The sequence below is a fragment of the Nymphalis io genome, chromosome 9 (genome assembly GCF_905147045.1).
Source record: "Nymphalis io chromosome 9, ilAglIoxx1.1, whole genome shotgun sequence".
Taxonomy (NCBI): Eukaryota; Metazoa; Arthropoda; class Insecta; order Lepidoptera; family Nymphalidae; genus Nymphalis; species Nymphalis io.
This window is the reverse complement of record NC_065896.1, coordinates 307,845-323,263: the sequence shown is the minus strand read 5'-3', so window position 1 is coordinate 323,263 and position 15,419 is coordinate 307,845. Positions and strand designations below refer to the sequence as shown.

At 34.5% G+C, this 15,419-nt stretch overlaps 4 protein-coding genes across 5 annotated transcripts in view; 3 read left to right on the top strand and 1 right to left on the bottom strand.

The window, feature by feature from the left end:
* LOC126770466 (beta-1,4-N-acetylgalactosaminyltransferase bre-4-like) overlaps positions 1–15,419 on the top strand; it is a 266,346-nt gene that overhangs the window by 43,273 nt on the left and 207,654 nt on the right. The window lies entirely within an intron of this gene.
* Positions 6,062–7,471, top strand: LOC126770467 (methylglutaconyl-CoA hydratase, mitochondrial). The gene is made up of 3 exons (XM_050489856.1): positions 6,062–6,629; positions 6,708–7,043; positions 7,117–7,471. The coding sequence occupies exons 1-3, from the start codon at positions 6,341–6,343 to the stop codon at positions 7,380–7,382; spliced, it is 891 nt and encodes a 296-aa protein (XP_050345813.1). The 5' UTR covers positions 6,062–6,340; the 3' UTR covers positions 7,383–7,471.
* Positions 7,384–8,496, bottom strand: LOC126770469 (phosphomannomutase). Its single transcript, XM_050489857.1, has one exon. It carries the CDS (start codon positions 8,441–8,443, stop codon positions 7,694–7,696), a length of 750 nt encoding a protein of 249 aa, XP_050345814.1. The 5' UTR covers positions 8,444–8,496; the 3' UTR covers positions 7,384–7,693.
* On the top strand, positions 8,525–13,227 carry LOC126770465 (N-sulphoglucosamine sulphohydrolase). Of its 2 annotated transcripts, XM_050489852.1 has the most exons (10): positions 8,525–8,756; positions 9,062–9,191; positions 9,372–9,508; positions 9,822–9,978; positions 10,094–10,268; positions 10,462–10,525; positions 10,707–11,021; positions 11,146–11,318; positions 11,488–11,617; positions 12,208–13,225. In XM_050489852.1, exons 1-10 carry the CDS (start codon positions 8,657–8,659, stop codon positions 12,378–12,380), a joined length of 1,554 nt encoding a protein of 517 aa, XP_050345809.1. In that variant the 5' UTR covers positions 8,525–8,656; the 3' UTR covers positions 12,381–13,225. The 2 variants fall into 2 exon arrangements, with proteins under 2 accessions (XP_050345809.1, XP_050345810.1); XM_050489853.1 differs by lacking the exons at positions 8,525–8,756; positions 9,372–9,508 and having other exon boundaries at positions 9,070–9,191; positions 12,208–13,227.

The following is a 15,419-nucleotide window of genomic DNA, read 5'->3' as shown; positions in this document are numbered from 1 at the left end:
CAGGGAGATGACTTGGAATATTTTCTGAGCAAATTTGAAAATATGTTCACTACATGGACAGCCGCACAGGACGCGCAGTATGAATCACTACTAAGTACCGTCAACACAATCAGAGATCAGAACTCACAAATTTCATCGTCAATTGAGTTCATGAGTAACAAATACGAAGAACTGAAAATTAAATACGACACACTTATACAAGAGAATCTAGAAGACAAAGCACAAATTAGAAATTTGGAGGAAAAAATAGAAATGCTAGAAAGAAGAAGTCGTGCTACTTGTATAGAAATTAGAAATATTCCGAGTGCGAAAACCGAAAAAACGCAGGAATTACAAGATATTGTTAAATCACTTGAAACATCCACAGGGGATTTTCAAAAAATGAGAAATCTAAACCATTAATTGTGAAATTTTCGTCGGTAATCATTAAGGACAAAATATTGAGTTCGGCAAAACGTTTCACTAAGGACAATAATGGCGACAGACTGAACACCAAGCACCTGAGCCTCGATGGACCTCAAAAAACAGTTTATGTGTCGGACTTCCTTACACCAAGCATGAAAAGACTCTATTTCCTTGCAAGAGATTTTGCTGCGAAAAACAAGTACAAGTTCTGCTGGGCTACTCCAGGTAATATATTGTTACGTAAGAAAGAAAATGAGCCCTCAATTCGGTTAAAAAACGAACAAGACCTCAAGCGCTTGGAAACTACATAAGCGACTCGGGCTTATTATTACTGTATTCTTTTCTCTTAGTTATTAATCTATTGTTTGTATACACATTGCACACTCACACATATACATCACAAACTCAGTACTCATTTTTCTTTTTTAACTCAATTATAAGAAGCACTCAATCAATTATAAAACTTCATAGTATAATAAATGTTTATATAGCGAATTTACTAATGCTCATACCTACCTCACTTAATCTTATGCAACGAAAGCAAGAAAAGTATGAGACTAATTTAACATTTTTCATAAGTCCTCCATACTGCATTTCTAATATTCGATTTTAATATAATGGCAGAATTAAATAATATAAATAACATTGATAACTTTGAATTAACAGACTTAAAATTTTGTGATCCGGAATATTGTAATACCATAATTTTGAACCCTAATGCTTATCTTAAAATATTGCAACAGAACATCAGAAGCGTAAATAAAAACTTTGACAGCTTAAATGTCCTACTATCGAGATTCAATTTCAACATTGACATAATTATTTTATCTGAATGCTGGCTTTCTAACGTCATTAATCTCCCCAACGTTCCGGGATACACGTGTTTTAGCACTTCAGTAAACTACAATCAAAACGATGGGGTCATTGTTATTTTGAATAATAATATAGATTTTAAAGTAGAAGAACCTAACATGCAGGAGGCTAATTGCCTCATAATAAAAATAAATAAAGACACGGTGATAATTGCCATATACAGACCTCCTAGTTTCCGCCTCTTAAATAATTTCATTGAATCTCTCCACAACTTGCTCGTGCAGCTCTCATCATACAAAAACATAATATTAATGGGAGACATCAATATTAATAGTGCTGACTTAAATCAGGATACTTCGAATTATCTTGAAGTCCTGTCATTTTTTGGTTTAATCCCGGCATATTACACACCTACTAGAGCCAATAGTTGCTTAGACCATAAAATCTTTAAAACAAAACTATCATCTTTTACCTTCATCTTAAAAACAGCAATAACAGATCACGAACCAATTTTTTTATGTATGAATAAAAATACCAATAGTATGTATAAAAAATTAAAATACTCATATAAATTAAATTTTGACAAATTAAAAGATGATTGTAAAAATTTAGATTTTAGTGAGATATATAATATAAATAACAATCCAGATCAGTGCATGAACATATTTATTAACCTTATACAAAACATTATTTTGAAAAACACAATTACCAATAGACTTCCTCGAAGTAAAATAATTAAAAAACCCTGGATCACCATAGGTTTGCTGAAATGCATAAGAACTAGGGATATAATGCACTACAAATTAAAGAAAGAGGTAAATAATGAGACTCTAAGAATTACATACAAACGTTACAGGAATTTTTGTAATCAAATTTTAAAAAAATGTAAGAGGGATTTCGAAAGAAATGAAATTAAAGCCGCTGGAAATAATAACAAAAAAATATGGAACGTAATAAAAAATATTAATAACTTAAATAAAACTACAAACCAACCTTTTGAACTCCTTAATATAAATAAAACGCCCCTGGAATCAGTAAACTCAGTAAACAAATACTTTGCAAGCATAGGTGCTGATCTGGCCTCAAAAATAACCTCAAACCTACCAACCACCTCCACTAATACCTTTAGAACATCATCTATACAAAACTCATTCGTTCTCTTAAGCACTACAAAAGATGAAATATGTAGACTTATAATCGACCTAAAATCAAACTGTAGTCCTGGCTGGGATGGCATAACGTCCAAGGTACTCAAGTGTCTAATTGAATTTATTGTGACTCCGCTCACCTACATTTTTAATAGATGTTTATCCGAAGGTATATTTCCTGTTTCTCTCAAGAAATCCATAGTTATACCCATCTTTAAAGCCGGAGACAGAAACCTTGTATCAAATTACCGTCCAATCTCGATATTACCATCCCTCTCGAAAATACTTGAAAAAATTATAAATAATAGACTTGTTAAATATTTGGAAGATAAAAATTTAATCGCAGATACACAATATGGCTTTAGGAAAGGAAAATCAACCTCGGATGCAGTTCATTCTCTTGCGGATTTCATAGTAGACAAATTAGACAATAAAGAAAAATGCCTAACTATTTTTATTGATCTTCAAAAGGCATTCGATACAGTCTCTTTGAATAAAATGATCGAGAAGCTAGACAGTTTAAGCATTAGAGATAGACAACTACAACTTTTACAAAATTATCTGCTAGGTCGCTCCCAGCAGGTTAAAATAGGTGACGTTATCAGCAATGAGAGATTTGTCACTTATGGAATTACGCAGGGTAGCATTTTAGGCCCAACTCTATTTCTTTGCTATATAAATGAACTTTGTAACCTAAAGCTAAGAAAGTGTAAAATAATATCATATGCAGATGATACCACACTTACATTTCACGGTAAAACATGGAATGAAGTATTTGAATTTGCACAAGAAGGTTTTAATACGGTTAATCACTGGATGGCTTATAATACCCTCACTCTGAATCCAAGTAAAACTCAATACATAGTTTTTTCAATACGCAACACACCTAATAATACAACAATATCACACCAATTAGTAGCTCATTCGTGTAATCTAGCAGATCATACCAAATGTACCTGTCCCATTATTAATAAAATAGATCAAAATAAATACTTAGGTATAACAATTGATAAAAATCTTAATTTTAAAGGGCATCTAAAGCAATTAAGTCAAAAACTCAGAAAACTTACATATGTACAAAAATATGAGGCATATCGCTGACTGGACCCTCGTCAGGACTGTTTATATATCATTATGTCAATCTTTAATAGCATACTGTATAACTGTATGGGGTGGTTCTAACAAAACGCACATAATTGAAGTTGAAAGAGCTCAAAGAATGATACTTAAAGTAGCTCTCTCTAAGACACGCATATTTCCTACTGTAGACCTATATAGGGAAGCAAATGTTCTAGCAGTCAGAAAACTTTACATTTTGAACATCATTTTAAAAAAACACTCCAGGATTAAGGCCTCACTGATTGATATAACTGACTCTAGAAGATCTTATGAAGTATGTAAATCTGTAATGGTCAAAACAACTTTTTTTTACAACCCAAAAATTCTTTGATTTTAAAGCAGCCAGGCTTTACAATAAATTAAATAAATTACTCTCTATTTCAAATTTACTAAAATTCGCATGTAAGAGGAAATTAACTGACCGGCTTTTAAAACTGGATTATGAAGAGACAGAAAACATATTCACAAGCATACATTATCTTTTTATTTCTATTAGCATAAGTATAACTTATTACTAGATAATATATTGTAAAAGCTTTAGTGTTTCTCCTGTTTTCTATAAAATTAAACAAATAAATAGTTCCTTATTCAAGAAGCCAGGAGACCCTTAGCACAGGGCAACCTTTTTTTTTTTTTTTTCGGGGAGGAAAGGCATTTACGCCTGCCGCCCGGTCCGGGGGGACCGGGACGGGTATGTGGGACTCACGGGGCAGACGGCCCCGTCCTACCCACTAAAACCTCCCCGAATTTCCGCCTCTCCGCAAGGCGGCGGGGTCACGGGAACGTTGTGACTTACAACCGCAACCCCGCCAGCGGTCGTCGCCATAAGGCGACCCATCTCGAGAGCGCGCCAGGATGTTAGGGCGCGCCTCCCTCCTCTCTGTGCCTCCGTCCTGTTACGTGACGGACTCCCCCGAGTCCGCCACTGGAGGCTGGGCGTCAGGGCTTGAAGCCCCGCGGCGGATCAACAGACTGGCTCCGCCGTCATCCACACCTTAACTCTGCGGCAGCGTCCGGCCTGCGAAGGCACGTCGCCGTCGAAGAGGTCTCCTTCTTCGTTGCGGGAGCGAGTCCACGTCGTCCTTCCGCTCCTGCTCTGCCTCCTCCTTTTGCGACATGACGCATGCGCTGAACCGGGACACTGCCGCCCAGATCTCTTCGCTTTCGGCCATCTTCTCGACGACGGCCGGAAGAGACAGGTCTCCACCTACGGCCGTGGATAGGACCGCGCGAGGCTCCGCCCAAGCCGGGCACTCTACGCGCGTGTGTTCCGCCGTATCCACGGCTCCTCCGCCACAATGGTGGCACTCCACCGTCGGCTCCCTACCGACCATCTCACACAGGTACCGGCCGAAACAACCGTGGCCGGTCAAAAGCTGTGTGAGGTGATACGTGGGTGGGCCGTGCTTGCGCTCGACCCACTTCCTTAGCACAGGCCGAATGGCCGCAACGAGGTCCCGGCTAGCACCCGGGACACCCAGTCTCTCCGACCACTCGGCGAATAGCCTCTCGCGGGCCTCCTCCCGCCACATCTGAACCTCACGTGGGTGGGGCCGGTTCTCCCCCTCCGCTCTCACTGCCGCCTTGATCCGCCAATAGACCCTCGAGTTAGCCTCGGCCTCGAGGTCCCATGGCGGGCTTCCGGCGAGCAGGCACGCCGCGGTGTATGACACCGTGCGGTACGCCCGAGCCGCTCTGAGCGCCATCGCTCGCTGCGGACGTCGCAGCGAGGCGACGTTACGGGCGCTCAGAGCGTCCGCCCATATCGGCGCCCCGTAGAGCGCCTAGCACAGGGCAACCTAGTTTGGGCTCCTGTATCCCACATATAACTGTATTTATATATATATATATATATATATATATATATATTATAAAAAAAGAAAATGTAAACATTATTGTCTGTGGGAGAGAATAAAAAAAAAAATTTTAAAAAATAAATTTTAAAATTTAAAAAAATAAATAAATCGTGTTTAGGGATTCTAAGTAGGACATTTTAATAAAAAACCGCAGTCAATACTTGAGCTGCCACTAGTAACAGCCTGTTAATGTCCCACTGCTAGGCTAAGGCCTCCTCCCCCTTTTGAGGAGAAGGTTTGGAGCTTATTCCACCACGCTGCTCCAATGCGGGTTGGTAGAATACACATGTGGCATAATTTCAATGAAATGCAGGTTTCCTCACGATTGCCACTAAGCAGGCTTCAATTAGTTCTAAAAAATAATCTTATCAATAAAGCCTATTATTACTCTGTTTCTGAATATATTTCTGATAAAACGCAAGGATTGCATGAATGCTGGATCTCGTGCAGAAATAAACAAACAATAAGTTTATGTAATTTATACATATTTGTATTTAAAAAAAAAAAGTAACTACTGAGTTTCTTGCCAGAAAGAATTCTTGGTAGAATCCACATTCCAAACATTTTAATATCGAAATGGCTTACTATTTAGTATATATAAATTGTTAAAATTATTTATTTTTACAGGTTGAATCCCTAATTTGACAATGACATTCAAAATTTTCAAAGTATTATAAACTCTTTCAGTTTGAAATTAGAATGAAAGTTGCTCATTCTCATATCGTAGGCAATGTATGTTGACCTTGATGATATCAATCAAAACTATTTGAATTTGTACATCGAATTTAAGAGTGATTTTTATCTACTGTGTTCTAGAATATTTACGAATACGAACGGAGTAATATTATTATTTGATTATATTTAACTCTGTTATCTTATATGATAAGATAGAAGTTGTGTTTGACCGTTATAGTGAATTTGCACTTTTACTTATCACATTACTGTAGCTATATATAATAAGCTTCTAAACATCAACAAGTACATCGACTAGAAAATAAAATGTGGATCCAAAGAGTTAGTTCTTTTCAAAAAATTCGAAAATTTCAATTTGTAAAATTTTTATCAACAAAAACACAAGATGTCGAAAACGCAGGGCCCGTTGTATTTCGTAAACTAGGTGGCGAGGACAAAGGGATTGCAGTATATGGGTTGAATAGCCCTCAGGCAAGAAACGCTCTTGGCTTTGATCTCCTACAATCTATGCGGGAAGTCAACCAGCTCATCCGAGAGGACACAAAAATATCAGTTGTAATATTACATAGTTTAGTTCCTGGAATATTTTGTGCTGGTACGTTTACTTAATAAATCAGTGAAAAGTATTATTAACTGTTTATTGGACACATTTAATATTATTTAATTTTTTTAGGAGCAAATTTAAAGGAAAGGTTCAAAATGAGTGATGATGAAGTTGCAACATTTGTGAGAGGTCTTAGAAACACATTCATAGAAATAGAGGATTTACCAATGCCAACAATAGCTGCCGTAGAGGGAGTAGCTGTTGGGGGAGGATTAGAATTGGCTCTTGCTTGTGATATTAGAGTGGCTGCACAATCTGCAAAACTAGGACTGATTGAAACAGGCCGAGGTCTTATCCCTGGTGCTGGCGGCACCCAGAGACTACCTAGAGTAGTACACTTAAATATTGCTAAGGAATTAATATTTACATCTAGAATAGTCAGTGGGAATGAAGCTAAAGATCTTGGTAAGATATTAATATTAGCTTATATTTTATTTCACAGTTAATATCATTTGTGGTTAACTCTTTTTTTTTTTAGGGTTAGTCAACCATGTTGTTTCACAAAATAGTAATAACAATGCGGCCTTTGAAAAATCTCTTACTATAGCACGTGAAATCATTTCAAATGCCCCCATTGCTCTAAGATGTGCAAAGCAGGCTATTAACGAGGGTGTCCAACTTAGCATTAAAGATGGTTATGAAGTGGAGCAGAAGTGTTATGAAATTAACATTCCTACTAAAGATAGACAGGAAGGAATGCTTTCTTTTATCGAAAAGAGGAAGCCTCAATATAAAGGACATTAAATATTTTTTTTTATAATAAGAATTTATTGAAAACAGGACCAAATAATATTTTTCGAGTTGTTATTATTAAATGTTAAATTACAGTTGTATTTTGAATTTTCTATAAATAATTAATAATAATAGGTTAAGCATATTTTAAATTTAAGTTACTTTGTCATATCACAATACTCTGGCTAGCTCTAGCCTCTATGTACACAATATACATGTTTTTTTTTACAATATACTTGAAAATACAAAGTAAACGTTTTTTCCTACATTTTTGTGAATCATTTATTTGAATACAACATATATACAAGATTAAGATAAACATTTTATTTAATATTAAGGCACTGTTTTAACTGTTCTTTTGTATCTTCTGGAGATGTAACTATATGACCAATTGTCCTTGGGTCGTTGTAGATTTCATGGTCATTACCCCCAGCCATAGTCTTGTCTCCAAAGAAGTGGACCTCACTGAAGTTTTCGTCTTGTATATGCTGAAGGCAGTAGGTTTTATCCCAACCAGTAGGATAAACATCTACACTGATTTGTCCTCCAAGGGCGAATTTCAAGTTTGAGTCAAATTCTTTTTGAAGAGCTTCCACAAACTTTGCCCTAATATTGTGTTCTAAATCATATCTAGAGAACTCGTCTCTCTCTGCTTGACTACAAGATCGGCCTACGGGGCAAATATTTATCATACTGGAACGAAACTCCACAAAATTTCCTCTCTTGGCTGGTAGCTGTAGCTTTGACATGTAACCTAAAGCAAAATTGATGACTCTTTGAAGAGTTTCTTCACCAATATAGTTTAATATACTTTGCGTACTTTTTAAATCTCCTTGCCTATATTGCATCACCCCATTTTCGCAGAACACGAAGTCGAATTGGTTCGTCACATCTTCCCCGCCCATTTGCTCCACAATTTTAACGTAATCGGAACCACTGACTAGTCCGATTGAAACCTTTGGTTTTACTTTTTCTAGTAAAAAACTTTTTAAGTCATCTGTAATAATCTGACGGGGTTTCGTCAAAGTTCCGTCTACGTCGAATAAATATAAAACATTTTTCCGGCTAGTCATAATTATTTATTCTGTTATCTCATAAACTGCACAATTTAATTTAAATTTTGGAGCCAAAGTAGACTCGGTCAATATTTAAGGCACCGGCAGCGCCTGTTAACCCGTACAGTACAGTACAGTGTACACGCACAGCGCTAAAAAGTTGCCAACAAACACTGACACGTCAGTTTCAGTTGTCAGGCTGAGTAATCGACACTCGACAGAAATATTGACATGGCAGTTTCACCGGGCGCTGTTATCGCGATATTGTTATGTATAATATCTTCGGAAACAGTGTTATCTAATAAAGCCCGTAATGTTCTCGTATTACTCGGTAAGTATTAATCGCTTTCAACCTACTGGATGCACTATTTAATTTACATACATAGTTTACTTGGTTATGTACAAGTACAGTTAGATAAACAACTTATATAGAAGTATTATTTAATTTATTTTATCTAGATTGTCAGTATTGTTATAGTTTCTATATATGAATATCGTTTATAATAAATACTTATAAACATTATACTAATTTACAAATATTTGTGAAAATACTTAAATTGCATACAATAACTGTTTTAGTAAAGTGAACCTATATTACGATAAAACTATAGGTGAAATAAATTTTCTTTATAATAGCGGATGATGGAGGATTCGAACTCGGTGTGTATCGAAATAAGATTTGCCAAACTCCAAACATAGATGCACTGGCACGACGCAGCCTCATCTTTAATAATGCTTTTTCTTCCGTTAGCAGTTGTTCGCCCAGGTATGATTGAATTTATAATATTAAGTATCAACTCGCAGATATAATAAAATAAAATGATAGTTGATTTAGCCAATGTTGTTCTATTTTTAATATTTATTTTATAAATATGGTGACTGTGTTTCTTATATCAATAAAATAAATACAATATAAAATTATTTAAAATTTACCATTTTCAACCAGTCGAGCAGCACTCTTGACTGGTACGCCAAGTCATCAAAATGGCATGTATGGGCTGCATCATGGTGTACATCATTTCAATTCCTTCGATAATGTTACAAGTTTGCCAAAAATATTGCAAGAAAATGGAATATACACAGGTAATTTTGATTAACATTATATTTTGTTTTTAGCAGCGGACAAAATATCATGAACATTGTACATTAACAGTAACAGCCTGTGAATATTCTACTGCTGGGCTAAGGCCTCCTCTCCCTTTTTGAGGAGAAGGTTTTGGAGCTTATTCCACCACACTGTTCCAATACAGGGTAGTGGAATACACAAGTGGCAGAAATTCAGTGACAGTGAAAAATTTACAAAATATGAGCTTATACACAACATTAATTTTTAGTTTAAGTTAGTTAACGTGTTTAGTCTAGTAAATTATCAGTCAAGTATTACTTCATATTTCAGGTATAATTGGAAAGAAGCATGTGGGGCCACAGAGTGTATATCAATTTGACTTCGAGCAGACAGAAGAGAATAACCACATCAACCAAGTGGGCCGGAACATCACGCATATGAAACTGCTTGCCAGAAAATTCCTCGCAGAAGCCAATAAGCAAAACAAGTAAAATATTTTGATGGATAACTTACAATATCATTGTTTATAAGGCACCTAAGCGGAGATGACAGGAGAACATACCTATATGTTCCTGGTATAATAATAACTGTAATCGTCACAGGCCTTTCTTCCTGTACGTTGGATTTCACGATCCGCACCGTTGTGGACATAGCGAGCCTCAATGGGGACCGTTCTGCGAGCGGTTCGGCTCCGGTGAGCCTGGTGCTGGTCGCATCCCAGACTGGCTACCCTGGTACTATCAGTGGGATGAAGTGCAACTGCCGTACCATGTGCAAGTAAATATGCCTTTCGTAACCATACTGCTATGTAAATTAAAAGTCTACCCTAAAAAATGCATATATCTAAATACTTATGTAAGCGTTTCTGTGATTTTTTTTAATGCAATATTTTTAGTGTTGTTTGATAATTGTTTATGCATAGAAATCTTACATTACGAAAATGTATATAAGATAAAATTATAATGTTAAGGATACGGAAGCTGCGCGAAGGGATATTGCGGCACAGTATACAACAATGTCAAGACTTGACCAAGGTAATTTAAAAACGTAAAATAAACAAATTTATAATAATATCTATACCAAGTATACTGTTACTAAGTTCCACTGGTGGTAAATAAATTTCTCACAGCTTGGTGTGAGCGAACATTTATATAAAAAACTCAATTATTTTATTTATGTTTAGTTATTTTTACGATATAACCCTTTTTATTGCAGGTGTTGCTCTCATGCTGAAAGAAATAGAAACAGCCGGACACAAAGACGACACATTGGTCGTATATACATCAGACAATGGAATTCCCTTCCCATCCGGTCGAACAAACTTCTATGACCCCGGACTTCGAGAACCATTAATCATTTCATCACCTGAACCTAATGCCAGGAAAAATGAAGTGTCTGGTGCTATGGTCAGCTTGCTGGACATCATGCCCACTGTTCTGGACTGGTTTAGAATTAAAAGAAAACAGGAAATGAGCAATGATATATGGGGTGATGACCAGCCAAAAAGCTTACTACCAATATTAGAAAAGGGTAAGATATTCTTAAATTAAGAATTCTTTAATAAATTAAAACATTTCAAATTTATTTATAGAACCAATTCTAGAAATATGTTCATTTTACTTTCTAAACTCAAATTTTAATATGATTTTATTAGAACCACCACATTCAGATAAAGAAGCAATATTTGCATCGCAAACTCATCATGAGATTACCATGTACTACCCAATGCGGGCAGTGCGCACGCGCCGTTACAAACTTATTCATAATTTGAACTACGGCATGCCATTCCCAATAGATCAAGATTTGTACGTCTCGCCTACTTTTCAGGTATCTAGTTTATTTAAATTTATTAATCTATATACATTCGCTTTGAGTTGAATTTTCTACAATTTAAATAAAAATGTCGACATGTTCTTCAGAGTATTACACGCATTAAATATTTTATTTTCAAGTTGTATGGATAATAAAAAATTAAAATGATGTTTTTTTTTTCTAGGATATCCTTAACCGCACTCGCAGTAAGCAGCAGCTGCCGTGGTACAAAACGCTTAAACAGTATTACTACCGACCACAATGGGAGCTTTATGATTTGAAAAGTGATCCTGAGGAGACCAATAATTTACATGGTAATATAATTGAGTATATATATTACATGCAAGTCAAATATGATTGTTGTAAATAATATATAAATAAATCCAAACTAATACGAATATTATAGCAACCTTCTTATTTAAACTTTAAAAACTTTACCTATAAGGAACTTGCGAGTTTTTTTTTTTTTATAGAATAGGAAGGCGGACGAGCATATGGGCCACCTGATGGTAAGTGGTCACCAACGCTCTTAGACATTGGCATTGTAAGAAATGTCAACCATCGCTTACATATCCAATGCGCCACCAACCTTGGGAACTAAGATTTTATGTCCCTTGTGCCTGTAATTACACTGGCTCACTCACCCTTCAAACCGGAACACAACAATATCAAGTATTGCTGTTTTGCGGTAGAATATCTGATGAGTGGGTGGTACCTACCCAGACGAGCTTGCACAAAGCCCTACCACCAGTAAACTACCACCAGTAAGTTTCTAACGATGAAAAGTGAAATGGATTAAAACTTAAAAATGACCGGAGGGAAACAATTAATAAGTTCAAATAATATAATAGTGTCAAAGTAGTACTTCTGTGATTGACAGTACCTAATGAATTTCAACGGACAGGTAAACCGTCTCTGGAGGAAGTCGAATCAACATTGCGCGAACGTCTTCACGAATGGCAGCGTTCCACTCGCGACCCGTGGCTCTGTTCGCCCGATGCCGTGCTGGAGCGCGAGGACAGCAGCGCCGTGTGCCGCTCGCTAGACAACGGCCTCTCGCACTACCATCCGAGGTAGTCGGCGCTCGGCGGTGTTTGTAATTTAAAATATTACGAATTATATATATGAAATGTAAAGTAACAAGGCGTAATTTATAAATGTCGTTTTGAGGGTATAAGTTAAACATTGCTGTCTTCTTTCGAATGACAAATCGATGATGACAAAGAGAAAAATCGTGTTTAATGAAATATACGCTGAACAACGTTTATAAATAGGGCCCGATTATTCTTTTCTAAATTAATTAGTAATTTAACAATTTTAGTGTCTTTATTTTGTTAGTAATTTTTACAGAAAGTTTTTTGTCATTTCAAAATGTTACAAATAATGGGCAAATATTTATTAAACTAATTTATGTAAAAAGTAACAAATGGGATGTCATAAACAAACTATTAATGACAGACCTCAAGCAATCCACCCAATCCAATCTATTCAAGGTCAAAATTGTCTTTTTATTTTTTGAACTGGTTACTGGTACCTTTGGAATGCTTGGAAGGCTATGATGCGTAAATGCCGTAGACAGAGATCTCTTTCTACGGTAAACGCAGTTCTATGTAAAATGGCGAAAAATAAACGACATTTAACACAAAAACCTCACTATTAATGTAGTTTTCACAAGATTTGTGTTAAAATTATAAAATATTATGAACAGATTAATGATATTATTTTAAGTATAAGATAAGATCACTGTGAATCTTTTTGTAAAAAGATACATCTTTAACTTTATATTAGTCTACTAAATGTTCTCTTTAATATTGATCTTAAAATTTATCAAATATTTAGATTTAGAATCATTAGAAATATATTGTTATTTATTTAAAAATATTTTAATGATTATCTTGCCTTTAAATATCTTAAATTAAAATAAATACAGGGATAATAAATAGAAACATGTATTTTATTACTATTATTTCAATATCTCATTCACAATTATAAACATTCAGGTGTATAATAAATAAAAAATTAGTAAGTAAATCTTAACAAGTAATAGGCAAAATTAATCATATAAAATAAAATTTTAACTACTAGTCACACTTTTATTCTATAAATAAATAAAATAAACAACTTTTTAATCCTTTAAGTAAATAAATGTCATTAAATGAAGCATCATTAAGTACATTAAAAGATAAATATCACAGATATCCAACTTAAAAATTAAAATGAACACAATCATCCTCTTTACAGCTAGTGATAGGTGATTACAAGCTTGTTCATCTCGGAAATGTTTTGATATTATAGATATAATATGAATGTAATTGCAATGGGGATATTATTATTACAGGTACATTTATTAAATCCAACAATTGTAATTTGAGTGTTGTGCGTCTACTGATCTGACAACATTTTTTCATGAACAAGTGACAAAGAATTATGAAATTAACATGTACTATGAACAAAATGATTCATAGTCGCATGTTGTACAAAGTATATAGATACACAGATAGGTTATTTAAATATGTAATAAATAGTGCTAATAATTTGTCATATGAGAAGTTAAATCACTCTAACTCCATCAGATCTTCCAAAGACATACTTATGTTTTGGTCAATAACAAATATATGCTCCATCATTTTATCTGCCTTCACTGACTGAAATACAAACATTGATTTTTGTTATGCTGGTAGGGCTTTGTGCGGTCCCAGTTTTAAAGGGCTGTGTAATTACAAGTATAAGGGACAAAACATTTTGGATTCCATAGTTGGCAGCACATAGCCATTGACTGATAGCCATTAGAGAGGGACAAATAAATATCATTTCAATAATTACATTTTCTTAATAACCATGATGATTTTTCTGATAATAGTTAACTGTCAATGAAAAAGTCTGCCCTTAATTGAATAATTTCTATTTTACATCACTAGGTCAGCTCATATGCTATTCAAATAATAAACTTTTAACTTACCAGCATTTCTATACGATCAAGTTGTTTGGATTTTAATATAAGTGCTCTTATATTGATGTGGAGGTATATGTACAATGCAAACACAAAAACAATCATGGCACAGATCTTCAGTGTACCAGTCCAGCTGTTTGACATTTTGTCCTAGAATAGAATATTTTATTTGCAACAAAATGCTATAAATTTAAAAAAATATCATAATCATAATTATTAATTAAATTTCCATCTTAAAGATGAAATTAGATCCACATAAAAATCCATACGAAATAGTAATATTTATAAATAAAATATAAATAATTAATAAATTCTATACAAAATATTTTTTTGTTCTAAACTTACTGGTTTGATAATGAGGACTTCAACTTCATCCACTGAAGCCGCCATTCGGATCGAGTTTATGGGACTGTTACGAATTTAAAATTATTTTCTAATTTATTTTCTAAAGTCCCTCAACAGGTATTTAGTTTTGTTATAGACGAATACAATTACAGAGCTGTTTTCTCAATCAACTGCAATGTATTGATTTTCTGAGACTATGGTTATCTTTATGGAAGGTTTTAACTATAGAACTATTAATACTCAAAAGACTTGATAGAAACTAAATAACTTAACAAGTAATCATTGCAGCGTATATATAAAAAAATCATTTAACATTTATCAGAAAATTTAAATTTCATTATTAAATTAAAAACAAAACATTTCATAAGTAAGGGCATTAGGAATGAAACATGGAAAGAGAGGCGTCACTACGTTTTGAGGAACAAGTGTTAGAAATTTAGAACTCTTTAGAAACTTCATTTTCATACTCGCAAATCTAAATATTTTTGTTAAGATGCATATTAAGTTAGTTTTAAAATAAAAATAGTTTAAAAAACGTTTTTTTTTTCGATATATTTCAGTCTTTAATTGATAATCTTGAATGAATCTTTTTAGTTTTAAATAGGATTCAACCCAATTTTTGTTAAAAATAACAACTACAAATAATACAGAGAAAAATTGAAATTTGAATAATGTGTTGAAATTAATTTTGAATAGGGTTCACGACCCAAAGCCAGACAGTTATCGTACCAGGGCCCTTAAAATTATCGTACATTATCGTACAACAAGATAATAATTATAAAAGACAATAATATTATACAAAATCACAACAATATATTTGA